This window comes from Talpa occidentalis, unplaced genomic scaffold (genome assembly GCF_014898055.3).
Source record: "Talpa occidentalis isolate TD23 unplaced genomic scaffold, MPIMG_talOcc4v2.1 talOcc4.2, whole genome shotgun sequence".
Taxonomy (NCBI): domain Eukaryota; kingdom Metazoa; phylum Chordata; class Mammalia; order Eulipotyphla; family Talpidae; genus Talpa; species Talpa occidentalis.
Genome location: NW_023602073.1, coordinates 137438151 through 137453436, shown reverse-complemented (window position 1 = coordinate 137453436; position 15286 = coordinate 137438151). Strand labels below are relative to the sequence as shown.

At 38.5% G+C, this 15286-nt stretch overlaps 1 protein-coding gene across 1 annotated transcript in view; it reads right to left on the bottom strand.

Moving 5' to 3' along the window:
• The window catches only part of UTRN (utrophin), a 473527-nt gene that overhangs the window by 135218 nt on the left and 323023 nt on the right, over nt 1-15286 (bottom strand). Inside the window, exon 53 of the mRNA XM_054698162.1 lies at nt 11714-11886. Within this exon, the coding sequence (XP_054554137.1) occupies nt 11714-11886 (173 nt within the window). The remainder of the gene's footprint in view (nt 1-11713; nt 11887-15286) is intronic.

Sequence of the window (15286 nt, the reverse complement as noted above, 5' to 3'; positions counted from 1 at the left end):
AAATAAAAACAAACCAATATCGGTTTATGTGTGTCTCTACATCTTTCTTCTTCCACAGTAAAAAGAAAGCTGATCTGCAGAATCTTTGCCTGGAAAATCTGTTCTGGTTACTCTCCAACAGATTATAACTATGTGTTTAGTGGATTACTACCATATGCCCAAATAAATGCATGCTTCCGTAGTAGCCCTCAGTGTTCTTGTTTCAATGTCATTCTTTCATCTTCCAAGATGAAAGCCTTTTCTTGGGCTATGGCTTGAATCTTTTGCAATATATTAGAAATCTTAAATTTGTGTTTAATAAGTTGTTCCTTCTCACTTTTACTCTAAATACTGTAAAGCTTTTACTTCTCCGAGACTAGAGATAACTAGTCACCAATCATGCTTGCAGAATCTTAAGACATTTCTTTATTTAACAGATATTCATGGAAACTCACATTTGGGGGAATTGACATACTGCACTAACTCCCAACTGCTTCAGTTCCTTCTTTGGGTATTTAACGTGCAAACAATAGATACTGTGGCTGAATGTAGTATCAACATAGCATGGGGCCCACTGCCACACAATATGCTTCACACAGTTCTCTCTTCCTAGCTTGAATAATGCATTGAACAACTACAGATATTTTTAAGTGACGAGTTATTTTAAAAAATATAACAAACACAAAACGAGTTAGAGGGTCAAGTTCCACAAAAATGGTTCTTCATCATTTAAATAGAGTAGAAGAGGACTGATGGAGAAACCTGAATTAATATCTATTTTTAATGAACAAAAGATTTTACCTCTCAAGGTTTCTCCAAGCATGCTTTTATTCTTCCCTCCACATGCAGATATGAAAAATGGAGGAAAGTGTGGGTGAATAAGGAGGGGCATTTATTAAAATGAAATACAGTTGTTCATTTATTCAACACAAACAGGTATTTGTAGAGCACCAGCTCTGACACCAGTCACTATTGTTTCATAAATAGAAAGTTTTAGAGTTCCAATGAAGAGGAAGACAAATCAACTAAATATACCCTGAGATAGGACACAGCTCTGTGAGAAGTATGGTTCAGAGAAAGAAGAAGCTGCTCAGAAAGCGTGGTAAAAATCTGGGGTCTACACAAAAGCCATTGCTTTCATCAAGGACAGCATCTGAAAGGATGGACAGGAACTTCCCAGCTCTACCTGAAGACAAGCAGAGAAACATTGGAAAGCAGATCTACCAAGAATATAAAGACCCAAATTAAGAGAGGCCAAGACATACTACCCCTCCCCCCCATGTTCTGTAAAGGCTACCCAGAATGAAATATACAACTTGGCCCTCTTACTCCCTAACCACCTATGTTCTTTCTTTTCAGAAAAAGAAAAGAAAGGTTTATGGTAAAACCTATAGGTTATAAATTGAGTTATAATGAAAGAAAATACCTTTGTAACACCACAGTAACAGGAAACATTCAAAGAGGATTATTCCTATTCTCAGAAAGGGAATTAAACCCTAATAGGAGAAAAGGGAGAAGCCTTCAGAATTCAGATATCTATGTTGAAAAGAACACAAAAGCTGGGCTTCCAGTATGGTGGGCACCAGCAACAGGAGGCTCCTTCCATTTACATTTAAATAAATAAGATGTGCAATTCAGTTTATCAGTTACAGTAGACACATTTCAAGTGCTTAACATGCCACATAGGGATAGTAGCTACTGAACAGCTAACACAGAGAATTTCTATCATGTCTGAAAATTTTATTGAACAAGAGATACAAAGGCAGAGGACAGCAGTAGTCTCTCTTCTTCCACTAGATTTGGGAAATGGAAGTTTCAGTCATTTTACAATATGAATAGCACAATCAACTAGCTAAGGTTAAAAGTGGTGTCAATGATACTATAAAATGTTGTAACATTAGATGTAATGATGATGTAAAAGGTTAATCTCCTCTAAGCACTTTTAAAGGGTACTCCGGATTTTTAAGAGGATCATAAAAGAAAGGGAAGATAGAATTTTATCTTGTGCTCTGTTTTCATTAGATTGGACAATTTCACTATCCTCGGAAACCCTATGTTAATAAGGACCTGCATTAAATATCATTAAGCCAATAAGTGGCTATTTAACATAATCCTAAATTAAATAGACTTAACATAAAAATCTACCATGTACCCAAATTTATTAGTATATTTCCAATTCATATTTTCCAGGGAGAAAAAATATTCCCGAAGTTCCCAAGAGCCTATATCTCCTTTCTAAAGTTTCTAATCATAAGAGCCCTTAATATTGATCTAGGTGAAATATGTCTTTGTATGTAAAGTTTTTATTGCAAAGTAATCTTTGATGCCTTGTATTTCAGTATTTAAAAAGTTTAATTATAGTTATCTGAAAAGACTATAAACTATTACTGAAGATATTAGCTCAAGGTATTGAGCCACATGTTATTCCACAGTTTCAGTGACCCCCTGAGGTGGAAGGAGGCGATATCCATAAAGCACTTCATGTTGTTCTAGCACATGCATGTTCAATAAATAATAACCTATCATGATCTTTGCAGACATTCCTTTTTTTTTTTTTGAAAAAAAGATGAATTAGAATAAATGCTCCCTTTCTCTAGCACAATTAAAGTAGCATTGAAATACAGAATTCAGAGAAGGGATATTTATCTAATTATCACATTCCAAGAAAAAAAGAAGCAAGGCCACCTGCAGAGAGAACAGTTTGGGAGAGGTTTGGGAGCTAAAGAGAAATTAAAATATTTTAAAAGAGCCATGTGCTGAATTTGATAGAAATCATTCAGAATCGCAATATCAACTCTAAGCGGAGTGTCAAACTATCCTGGAAGAAATGCTATCATGTTTTACTTTCTAGGATAACACTAGGCAGCCCAGAATTAAGAGCAGATGAGAGAGGAGGTGGGGTTATCTGAATGCAGTGTCAGAGTTAGGAAAAGTAGACAGAACATTGAAGGAGGAGTGGAAATTTGAGTTCCTGATGTGTTTGAAAATGGTTTATGATTGGGCCTCCCCGGTGGCGCAGCGGTTGAGCGCTGGGTTGCTAAGCTGCCCGCAGCCTCTGCGGAGCCGGTTCGATGCCCGGCTGCTCCCCGGCCACCAGAGGAGGGTCCCACATGGCGCGCAGACCTCTCCTGTCACCTGCTGCTCCCCTCAGCAGTGTACTTTGGGCCCTCTGCCTGCTCTGCTCCCCGCTCTGGCTCTGGTGAATTCTCTCACCCTCCCGCGCTTCTGACTGTACCCAGTGCATGTATAAACAAAACAAACAAACAAACAAATAAAATAAATAAAAACATGCCTCTATTTAAAAAAAGAAAATGGTTTATGATGGAATCCAAGCTGGGTAGAAAGGACTGATGGAGTCTGACATGACAAAAGATTTATTTTTTTTAAAGATTTGTTTATATATTTATACAAGCACTGGGTACAGTCAGAAGCGCGGGAGGGCGAGAGAATTCACCAGAGCCAGAGCGGGGAGCAGAGCAGGCAGAAGGACCAAAGTACACTGCTGAGGGGAGCAGCGGGCGGCAGGAGAGGTCTGCGCACCATGCAGGACCCTCCTCCAGTGGCTGGGGAGCAGCCAGGGATTGAACCGGTGCCACAGAGGCTGCGGGCAGCTTCGCAACCCAGCGCTCAACCGCTGTGCCACCAGGGAGGCCCTGAAATGACAAAAGCTTTAAGCAGCTAAAGAGCACAAGAAAGATAGGTGGGTTCAAAAAGAAGGAGAAATTAAAAAAAAAAATAACTAAGAAGTCCACAAATGTAATAGTAGAGGATGTGCATTTTTAAACCATCTAGTTGGAATACCATAGATGAATTATAGATTCAAGATAAAACTATAAGATTAGGCAAAATGATACAGAAGGTCTGGTATACATAAGTTATGGAGAAAGTACCTTCCCCATAAGGCCCATAATTTTAACATGAAAGAGCTGTTTTACTTATGATATTGTAAATAATTCTAATTTGATATAACACAGGGCTCTTCTCCAATTGACCTGGCAAGACCAGTGACAACAATACACATGGCGGGTGGCATATAGTGAATAAACTGTGTGCTCTGGAAAACAGAATGGAGAGGCAGTTATCTCAGAGATGCCAAGATAACATGGGACGTTACTGAGTCCCATGGATGGCCAGGTCTGTGGGATAGAAACAGCACAGGGCTAAAAAGATAAAGTAAAAAGAAATTTAGAAGTAAAAACATAAAAACTTATAAACATGGACACTGATGCCAAGCACCACCGTGGAGGAAAAGCTGATAACTGGATATGCCCGCTCAGCTCACCCTGCCCTCTTGAGAACAGACTTGCAGAGACAATTCTTTCTCCTCTTCTCACCACCTTCTACCAGTGACTCCTGGTAATTCTGCTCATTCTGCAGTCCAGTTAACAACCCCATTTAGTTCTCATAGCTCCCTTCTCCACCGATGGTCTTTGTCAGTAATTAATAGGACGCAGTTGTAGATTACTGGCCATACTTTCATTTTGCACTTGTTCAGAATCCACCCAGTAAAGAGCATTGTCATTTGTTGGGACTTTCTCAAAAATTCCCCATATTAGCAACTATGATAGGGAAAGATGAGGCAGGGAGAATTTCTACATCTTTTGGACGAACTATTGCCAAACAAATTCAAGTTCCTGATGTGACTGAAAATGGTTTATGATGGAATCCAAGCTGGGTAGAAGGGATTGATGGAGTCTGAAATGATGAAAGATTTAAGCAGCTAAAGATCAGGAGAAAGATAGGTGGATTCAGAAAGAAGGAGAAATTAAAAGAAAGCTAAGAAGTCCACAAAAGTAATGGTAGACAATGAGAAGAATGTTTAGCAATTCTTTAGTGCTAACCATGTGCCATTGTTTTAGGATTTTAAAGAGATTAATTAAATTAAAATTCAAAACAACCCTGTTAGGAAGTTATTCTTATGATCCTTATTTTACATATTTTATATACTTATGATCCCTAATTTACACACTGGAGGTAAGCAATCTGCTGATCATGGCAAAGTAGCTAATTGAAAAAGGCAGTGTTTGAACTTAGGCTGTCTACCACCAGAATATGACATTATTAAATGCTATATGATGACCTCTGAGGTATCCTTTGTACATGATGGTCTATTACTGAGAATAATAAACCACTTTCTGCTGCTATGTGTCCAAGTAATGATGAATGTTAATATAATTGCTTTTGAAGTGAAAAATGAAAAAATAGTATCACCCATTTGTTTAATTGAACATATTAAATCTATAGGAAAGCACAGAGAGGTCAAAATACATACAGACCTACCCCTCCAGCTATTATAAACTTACGATACTATTATGTATAATAACATAGATATATAGCTATGTCTTCTGTCTCCTCTGCCCTTCACAGAATTTATATAGAAAACAAGACTGAATACTGAGTTTCATTTCCACTTTCTTTCCTATTCTAACTCTTGAATCCTCTGCAATCAGACTGTCCCCTCCAACCAAACATGGCCCTGGCAAAAGTAGCCAAGGCCCTTCTACCTGCTCCTGAACTCTGCAGCCCTGACCTTACTCTCCTTCTTCAAGCAGCCAACGCTACTAAGCCTTTCCTTCTTTCACAATCTCCCTTGGCTCCTGTCAGCCCTCCTCTTCCAGGACAGTCACTTCCTAGGTTCCTTTGCAGGCTTCCCTTGTTGATGCCTACTCCTTACATAGTAGGGTTTTCCTGGGATTCTTTGCTGGGATTCTTTTCTAATTTTTCACCTACTTGCCTGCAGGCAGTGCTCACCTGTCATCTCTATCTGAATATTCCACACCCAACCATTTATCTAATTGACCTATAGTTCTCTTTTGAAGAACAGATGAGCGTTCGTGGCTATTGGTTATTCGTAACAGGATGTCTCCTCCATGCCTCAGTCTCTCTTTTCTTTCCAAGATATTGAAAAGGTCTTTTAATAGCTCTCCCCGTCTTCAGAACCGTGTTAATTTAATGCAACCCCCCCATATGTGAATAGAAGAGATCTTGCCTAAACTCAACTAAAAGTTCTCAAATTCCATTGATTGCCAGTGGGATGGAGCATAGGTGTTCAAGATTGTGCCTTACTTCTCTCCCCCTTTTTTCTTTCTAGCCACAATATTCCCACTACACCAGCAGCAAATTCTATTCTCAGCCAGACTGAACCTTATTAACTATTCTTTGAAAACTGTTATTTTGAGTCTCCTGCTTAGACACTCTTCTTCCATCAATCTGGGGGAAAATTACACATCCTTCAAGGTTCTACTTAAGAATCATGTCTTTCATAAAGCCCTTGATGACCAACTGAGGGGGAAGTAACCACTTCCTCCTTTGGGGTCACTCTGACTTGCAAGAACTGTGAACCCCTAAAGACAGGGGCCATATCTAATAGATGGCTAGAAATGCCTTAAACGTGAAAAAAAAATGATTAAATGATTGAGTAAGTTCCTGCATTTGCAGAGGTGGGTAATGAAGCTAAAAATTATTTTAATTAATTATCAAATTAATAACACATTATATTAGACTGTTTGATCTATCTTGATCAGAAGCTCACTGACAAATGCTTATTCTCTAATCTTCCCAAAACAGCATTCACTGACTTATTTATTAGTATTCCAACTGGAGCTTATGAATTCTTTCTGTCCAACTCATAATTAAATTTGATTTGATAGGCTTAGGTACTGACATCCAGGAAAGGTCAAGGAATTTTTTCGATTTGTAATGATCTTTTCATGATATGGACATTGGTTGTTTTTTCTTTCCTAAAGGGCTCATCCTCTACTTTGAAAATCCCAGCACCACATACCCAACCTACACCAGGGCGAGCCCTGTGTCTTAACTTATTAAGCTAGATGTTTATTTTGCTAGAATCTCAGTGACTGTTTTTCACTATGTTGACATTTTAAATATTTTTATTTATATTTATGGGTAACATAAATTGCTACTCAGTAGGAGGGGGTCAGTTTAAAATTCAATTGTAAACAAGTACACATATATTCTCTCTCTGTACAATACTCCCTAATATTCATCTCATTAAAAAAGAGAGGATGCTTATGCTCAATCATTTCCAGCAGGATATTTATACAGGCTTCCATGGTCATGCTACATTACTTCCTTCTTTTAGTGAAAAAAGAAGTACAAACCTCTCTCTATGAGCCCCAGAAGAATAAAAATCTTTCAGGGCATGCTTTCATAAAGATTTTCTTTAAGTCTTTACAAATAATATCATTGATGAATTCTTTTTATAAAGTAGTTCCATGAAATTAGGAAACCAGTAAAAGCAGATCCACTAAGATCTTTTATGTATAAAAAATAAACAAGATGCTACATTGGACACAGTTTACACAGACTATGAAGTTATCAGATCATTTACTTCAATCTTCAAATAATCATATGGGTTAAATATCTATATTTTCATTTTTAATGCAAAATTTAAGGCTCAGAGAGACCATGTGACATAACCACAATCAGAAAGTAAATAGCAAAGTCAAGGAGTCAAATTCAACACTATTTGGAATAGGATGTACTTTTTCAATACATCACACACTTTCTTTTCTTTTTTTTAAAGATTGATTTATTTATGCATACAAGAACGGGGGTATAGGCCAGAGGTGCAGGGGGGTGAGAGGATTCACCAGAGACAGAGTGGGGAGCAGAACAGGCAGATCTACTGAAATATACTGCTAAGGGGAGCACCAGGGAGTGACAGGAGAGGTCTGCTGCATCATGTGGGTCACCTTCCTGGCTGGGGATTGAACTTGTGCTGCAGAGGCTGCAGACAGCTCCACAGTGCTGTGCTTAACCCCTTGCACCACCAGGGAGGCCCCCATCACACACTTTATTAACATAAAAAGACCATAAACAGAAACTGAAAGAGTTTGCAAACACTAGAATGCCCCTACAAGAAATGTGAAAAGAAGATCTCCTATCTAACCAGAAGAGAAGAAAAAGCCACAAAAAAATTGAGGGCCTCCCCGGTGGCGCAGCGGTTGAGCACTGGGTTGTGAAGCTGCCCGCAGCCTCTGCAGCACTGGTTGGCTCCCCGGCCACCGGCGAGGGTCCCACATGGGCACAGACCTCTCCTGCAACCCGCTGCTCCCCTCAGCAATGTACTTCGTCAGTCTACCTGCTCTGCTCTCCCCTCTGGCTCTGGTGAATTCTCTCACCCTAAAGCGCTTCTGATTGTATCCAGTCCTTGTTTAAATAAATAAATCTTTAAAAAAAAATTTAACAGGGAATAGACAGTGAGAAAACTAAAAACAAAGTGGCAGCAGCAAATTCTCATATGTCAATATTTACTCTATAAATGGACTGAATTCACCAATCAAAAAGCAGAGAGTGGCTGGTTGGATCAAAAAGCAAAGCCCAACATTTTGCTTTCTTCAGGAGACAGATCTGAGCTCCAAAGATAAACATAGCTCAAAGTAAATGTTTGGAAAACAAATGTATAAGTAAATGGGTCCAATAAACAGTAGGGACAGCCATACATACATCAGATAAACTTCCAGCTAATAAATGTAACACAAGGCAGGGATGGACATTATAAAGTAATGAAGGGGTCAATACAACAGGAAGATATTATACTTATCAATATATATTATGAACTAAAACTATCACTATGTCATCAAAGATAACATGACAACATATATAGAAAACAATGAAGACCCCATTAAAATCTACTAGAAACAACAAATAAGTATAATGAAGTGGAAGATTGCAAAATCGATTTACAAAGATCAGTTATATTCCTATATGCAAACAATGGACAATCAGAGAAAGAAATCAAGCAAACAACCCTTTTTAATATCACTTCAAAAATATATATCTAGGAGTGTACCTAAAAAAGGAAGAGAAGGATCTGTACAATGAAAACTGTAAGATATTGTTTAAAGATATAGAAGGTGACACAAAGAAATGGAAAGATATTTCCTATTCGTAGCTTGGAAGTGCCATTCGTAGTTAAAAGTGCCATCTTACGCAAAAGCAATAAACAGATTCAATGCAATTCCTACCAATGTGCCAATGACATTCTTCTAAGACACGAAACATTATGAAAATTTATGAGGAATCACAAAATACCCCAAGCAGTCAGAGTATTGACAAAAATGTAAGAATAGAGGTATCAAATGCCCAGACCTAAAGCTATATTAGAGAGCTACAGTCATCAAGATAGTATAATGTCAGAATAAAAATAGACATACAGACCAATGGAATCGAATGGAGAGCCCAGAAATAAACCTGTATTTATACAGACAATTAACCTATGACAAAGGAGCCAAGAGTATACAATGGAGAAATGAATATCTCTTCAATAAATTGTGTTGGGGGAAACAGTCACATGCATAGAATTAAACTAGACCACGATCTTACACTATAAACAAAAATTAACTCAAAATGTTTTTAAAGACTTGTATGTAAAATCTGAAACCATAAAACTCATCGAGGAAAACACAGGCAAAACACTCACAGCATTGGCTACAGCGACGTATTTGGGGACTCAACTCCAACAGTATGAGAAACAAAAACAAAAATAAACAAATGAGACATCAAACTAAAAAATGTCTGCACAGCAAAAGAAACTATCATTAAAATGAAATGATGCCCTACTGAAAATGAGAAAATATTTCCATATCATACATCTGACTGGGGGGTAATAAACAAGATTTATAAAGAAGTCACACAACTCACCAAAGAGAAAACTAAAAACCTAATCAAAAAATGGGCAGAAGGGTTAAATAGGCGCTTCTTCAAAGAAGACATACAGATGGCCAGCAGATACATGAAAAAATGCTCATCATCACTTATCATTAGGGAAATGCAATCAAAAACATAATGAGCTACCACTCACACCTGTGAGGATGGCCCCGATCAAAAGGATCAGAAACAAGCACTGGTGAGGATGTGGGAAAAAAGGAACCCTCTTACCACTGCTGGTGGGAATGAAGACTGGTCCGGTGACTTTGAAAACAGTATAGAGATTTCTCAAAATATTGAAAATAGAACTACCCTGTGATCCAGCATTTCCACTGCCAGGTAATCACCAGAAGAATGCAAAAGCACTAATGTAAAGGCATATATGCTCTTTGATGTGTAGCAGTATTACGTGCAATAGCACCTTATGGAAATAACCAAAGTGCCTAAGGACAAATGAGTGGATTAAGAAGCTATGGTATCCAGGGCCTCCCCGGTGGCGCAGCGGTTGAGCACTGGGTTGCGAAGCTGCCCGCAGCCTCTGTGGCGCCGGTTCGATCCCCGGCTGCTCCCCGGCCACTGGAGGAGGGTCCCACATGGCACGCAGACCTCTCCTGCCGCCCGCTGCTCCCCTCAGCAGTGTACTTCGGCCCTTCTGCCTGCTCTGCTCCCCGCTCTGGCTCTGGTGAATTCTCTCACCCTCCCGCGCCTCTGACTGTACCCAGTGCATGTATAAACAAAACAAACAAACAAATAAATAAATAAATAAAGCATGCCTCTATTAAAAAAAAAAAAAAAAAAAGAAGCTATGGTATCCATACACAGTGGTATACTACTCAGCTATTTAAAAAAAAAAAAGAAGAAGAAAAGAAAGATTAACTCAACATTATGGGCAGCACAGGTGGAACTGGAGGTGATTATGCCAAGTTGGGGTGAGAGGGGGGGACAGAAGAAGAAAGACACATGCCTGATAATTTCACTCGTGTGGAACATGGTGGAAAAAAGCAAAGGGTCAGACAAAACCAAACCAAAAACCGAGGTGTCTGTAGAGGAGGGGAAAGATGGAGGGGCAAAAAAGAACTGTGGTCGAGGATTATGGGGGCCTTGGTGGTAGGTGTATTGTGGTAACGTATATCTGAAGAGGTGTGATTCTATAGCTCTAAATCACATACAGTGTGGTAAGCCATTGTGACATCAATAAAAGGATTATTTTAAAAACGCAGATTTATCTTGAAGTAGAGCTTAGCATGCATTCTGAAATAGAATTTAAGAAAGTTATCCTCTGCCTACAAAACATTTTTTAAAAAAAGAACTAGGGCTTTCTAACATTCCTCTTTTGGGTCTTTGCCAATAACAAGTACTCAGTTTCCTCTAAACTCATATCCAATTAGGCATTGTCCATCATCTATTAAACATCGTTCTAAAATTCCTAATTCCAAATAACATCAATTTGTCACAACAGGTATTTTTTCAAGGTCCTTTCTTAGTCAGCATTTTGGTTCTCAGACACATTCCTTATTTAATTTTACTTTCTCCAAATGCAGACATGAATCATCAATTTTCCATTTTAGTGTCTATAAGGGATGTTTAATTTCTATAAATACACCTTAAAATTAGATATACCAACAGCATGATGAAGCAAAACATGTTCACTGCCAAGAGTCAAAAAGCTATGGATTCAAATCCTGGCTTGGCTTTTACTCCTTATAACGATTAAGTTTCTCATGTAAGATAGGATTTTATCATTTCTCTTACTAGGATTTAATATTAAATATATATTTATAAGGATCCTAATGCAGTGGTTGGTCAAGGTTAATACTCCATAATTAGTAAGAGTGGTAACACTATTATTACAAGCATTACTAGTTTTGAAATAAGTTATAGTTGGTACAAAATACTATACATGAATAAAGCTAAAACTAAAACCTCCCCCACAAAACAGTCTTTACATTTAAATCTATTAGTGAGAAAGCAGTATAATGGTTAAGTCTTCCTAGTCTCTATTATATCAATACAAACTCACAAAAATCCACCTCCCCATTATTTTGATATTGAATAATCTGACCTGATGCTGGCAGATTTTGCTTTCAAGTCATTCCATCGTTGGTTCATATCATCCAGTCGATGTTGAAGCATGGTAGCCTCTTCAGAATTTCCCAAAGCTTTTACCATCTTCTGCCTGTTTCCATCAATGCTTTTAAATATATCATTATGGGCATCAATTTCTGCCTGGATGTCCTGAAGAGAAAAAAAAATAAAAGCAAAAAGATAATGCAAATGTTATGTACAAGTGTCAACACTGCTTGGAGTTGGAGTTGCCGTACATATTGTTTTTAATATAGTCCACAGATTAGTTATTTCAAGCAAAATAGTGAATTCCACTGTAAATATAATAGATACAAAGTTTTCCCCCATTCTTATTTACAAATAATAGTCTTTAAATCCTCAATACACCGATTGCCCAGTTTTTCAAAACAGAATGTACAATCATCAAAATTTCATGTATTTACTGGTGGATGTTAGTATTTTAGATTCAATGAGCAATTTTCAAAGTATTACATTTTTTTGTCAAATCATTAAACACTGCTTCATATCCCAATACTACTTTTTCTTCCCAATACACACAGGCAAACATCCCTCAAAATTCTACAGAGATCCCTAAGACATAACATAATGTAATTGTATTTTTCTCATTGAGACAAAATAATTATTCCTTCTTTCAATCTAATAAAATTTTGAAAGTTATAAAAGAACATTTTTCATTAAAATTTTATCCCCAGTAATAGAAACTAATCACAAAATAACACTCTATTAAATCCATAAATTATTTATTTTTATAAAGTAATTTGAGCATACTTTAAGTAAAACGAGAACTATTATTCATAACAAAATTTGACTCATGCTTTGAGGAAGCATAATGGCAATATGAATCAAAAGCCTTAAAAATATTGAAATGACCTATCCTAGGAACACTTATGTATATACACAGGTTGGTGTTTATATTGGCATATGTATTTGTGTATTAATGCATGCACACATATACATTAAAATACTAAGAAGTAACCCAAAACAATGTCATGTCTGCTTAGGATTAAAAGTGATTTTAGTTTTCTTTGTATACTTCTCTGAATTTCCAAATTTCCATAAAAAGCAGCATTTTTAATTTAATTTAATTATCTAATCTAATTAGATACATTTAACAAATTTAAAATCTACTAAGTCCTATTGATTTTTAATACTCCTCCATCACAACACTGCCTAAACAGTTGTCTGCATTGATCTAGCCATCATGCTTGCTTCCTGATAAAATGGAAGCGATCTTGTTATAGCTAACTCCAGTATGACAGCCAGGAGCACCCAGCAAATGAGTGTGAACTTACAGAAAAGCAGACGTGGGGTGGGGTGAATCTCCCCATGACATTCACTGGTAATGAATATTGGGACAGGGTTTCACAGAAAAAAATATATATACTTTGGATAATGAATCTGAATTATAAAAGGAGCACAAACTCCAGCAATAAAGATTTATTATCCTTCTCATCTACTCTCCTTGATAAACCTCAATCTTCTTTACGTTTTTTCTAACTCTAAATGAGCACACTAAAAATTCTGACTACTCAGCCTGCTTTTACTCACTTAGAATTCACTACACATAAGCAACCCACATATCCCATCCAGTAGCAAATTTAAGGGTCAGCCTCTAATGAGGGTTCCTTGGGCAGCTGCAGATCCACTAGCCAGAGAAAGCACCAAAAGGCCTTTTGCACCTACTGCTCTGGCCAGCACTATAAGGCAGAGTCACTTACATGGGGGCAGGGGGGTAAGGCCAGAACCACTGTAATAGAACCTCCGAGATGTGTGATATTGTAAGGAACATGGGGTAACTCAGGCTCTATCTTTCTTTCCACTGCCAGCCTCTACAGCCACCACCTATTGCTTTGTTTTTCTCCCAGGTTTCATTACCCAAACGTGATAGTGTGTTATTGTAAAAAGTGCTTAGGAGGGCCTCCCTGGTGGAGCAAGGAGTTAAAATGCAACCTACGGAGCCATCCGCAGCCACTGCAGCATGAGTTCGATCCCCAGCCAGGCAGCTACCCACATGGCACAGCAGACCTCTCCTGGCTCGCCCACTGTTCCCCTCAGCAGTGTATTTCAATCATTCCTCCTGTCTGTTCTGCACTCTGTCTCCGCTAAATCCTCTTACCCCCACACCTCTGGCCTGTACCCCAGTTCTTCTGCATAAATAAATCTTTTTTTGTAAAGTGCTTAGGAGCACAAGCAGGAGGCACATGCACCTATAGATAACAGATACCCAGGCTGAGAAGGCAGACATTATGGGGACTAGGAGGCTTGGTTGTTGGTCTGCCCCTGTATCCAGTCCCTTGCTTCAGCATTAAGGGAATGTCAGCTATACCTAAGGTTCTATGATTCTTTTTCCATTTGCCTGAATTAACAGTGAACTTGCCCAGCCTGGGATGGTTACCCAATAGGTATCTGATGGGGTCAGATTCCAGAAGTGGGAGAGATGAGCACAGTCTCAAGGACAGCTTCTGAAAAGCATGTGCTCCAAATATGTGAGTCCACTGGTCTCTGGCAATCTCTGACCCTAAAGACACAGCCAAATCAGGTCTCCCTGCAAAGTGCGACCTGGTACACACAGAATTAGGGTGATCACGGAACAAACAATCCGAGGTGGTTGACGCTTCCTCATTTCATGAGCATCCCTATTCCATAGAGAGCCGGGGAGCCGGCTCAGGGCCAGATACTGGTTCCAGGCTCTGGGATGGGCAGCGCTATGCACGGGCGCTGCAAGCTCATTACCATCTTAGTTTGGAGAGCTCCAAATAGAAATTCCCAGTGAAAAAGGAAAGTTCTGCCGACAGGTTCTTTGGTGTCATCTCCCAACGACAGTTTTATCTTTTAGGACGGAACATCTATTTTTGAGTCCTGAAATGAATTTTAAGAAATCTAAAGAGACATAGTAAGAGATCAGTAGTTCTAAGCTTGCACTGTATAAGTGTGACAGTCACCTTTCTCAAGAAGCTTGGCGACACAGTGAACAAGGCATTTCTTTGCTCTCTACTGCCAAGGAGGAACCTGGCCTCAAATTTTTCTGGGCAGGTTCCTAAACATGAGGATCACTCAAACACACCTAATATCACAGGCGTCTTCAAACTACAGCCTCCTGACAAGAGCCTGACCTATTTGCTTCCTTTCATATTCAAGAAGCATAGAAAACCAGCCAGTCAGGCATTAAGATCCATAAATAGTTTTCTAAGTTTTATCAAAGCATTTTACACCACCAGGAAATCTGGATACCAGGCTCAGGAAGGAAATTTGGCTCTTCACCTCTGATCAGATGATGCCTTTTCCAACCCAGGCACAACGATGGAGGCAAACAGAACTAGGTCACAGATCCAGATGACGAGTATAAATATCTCTATAAAGTTTAGGTTTGGAGCACTACTGGTGACCACATATTCACCCTGGAATGTAACATTCAATATGTGGGAAACCCTTCCACACATGAACCTCATCAAAAGTAGGAAGAAGCTCAAAACAACCAGTGATCAAAGAAAATCAGCATACATTATATTGGCTTATTTAACATTTGGTGGCACATTTATTTGGCCAAGTG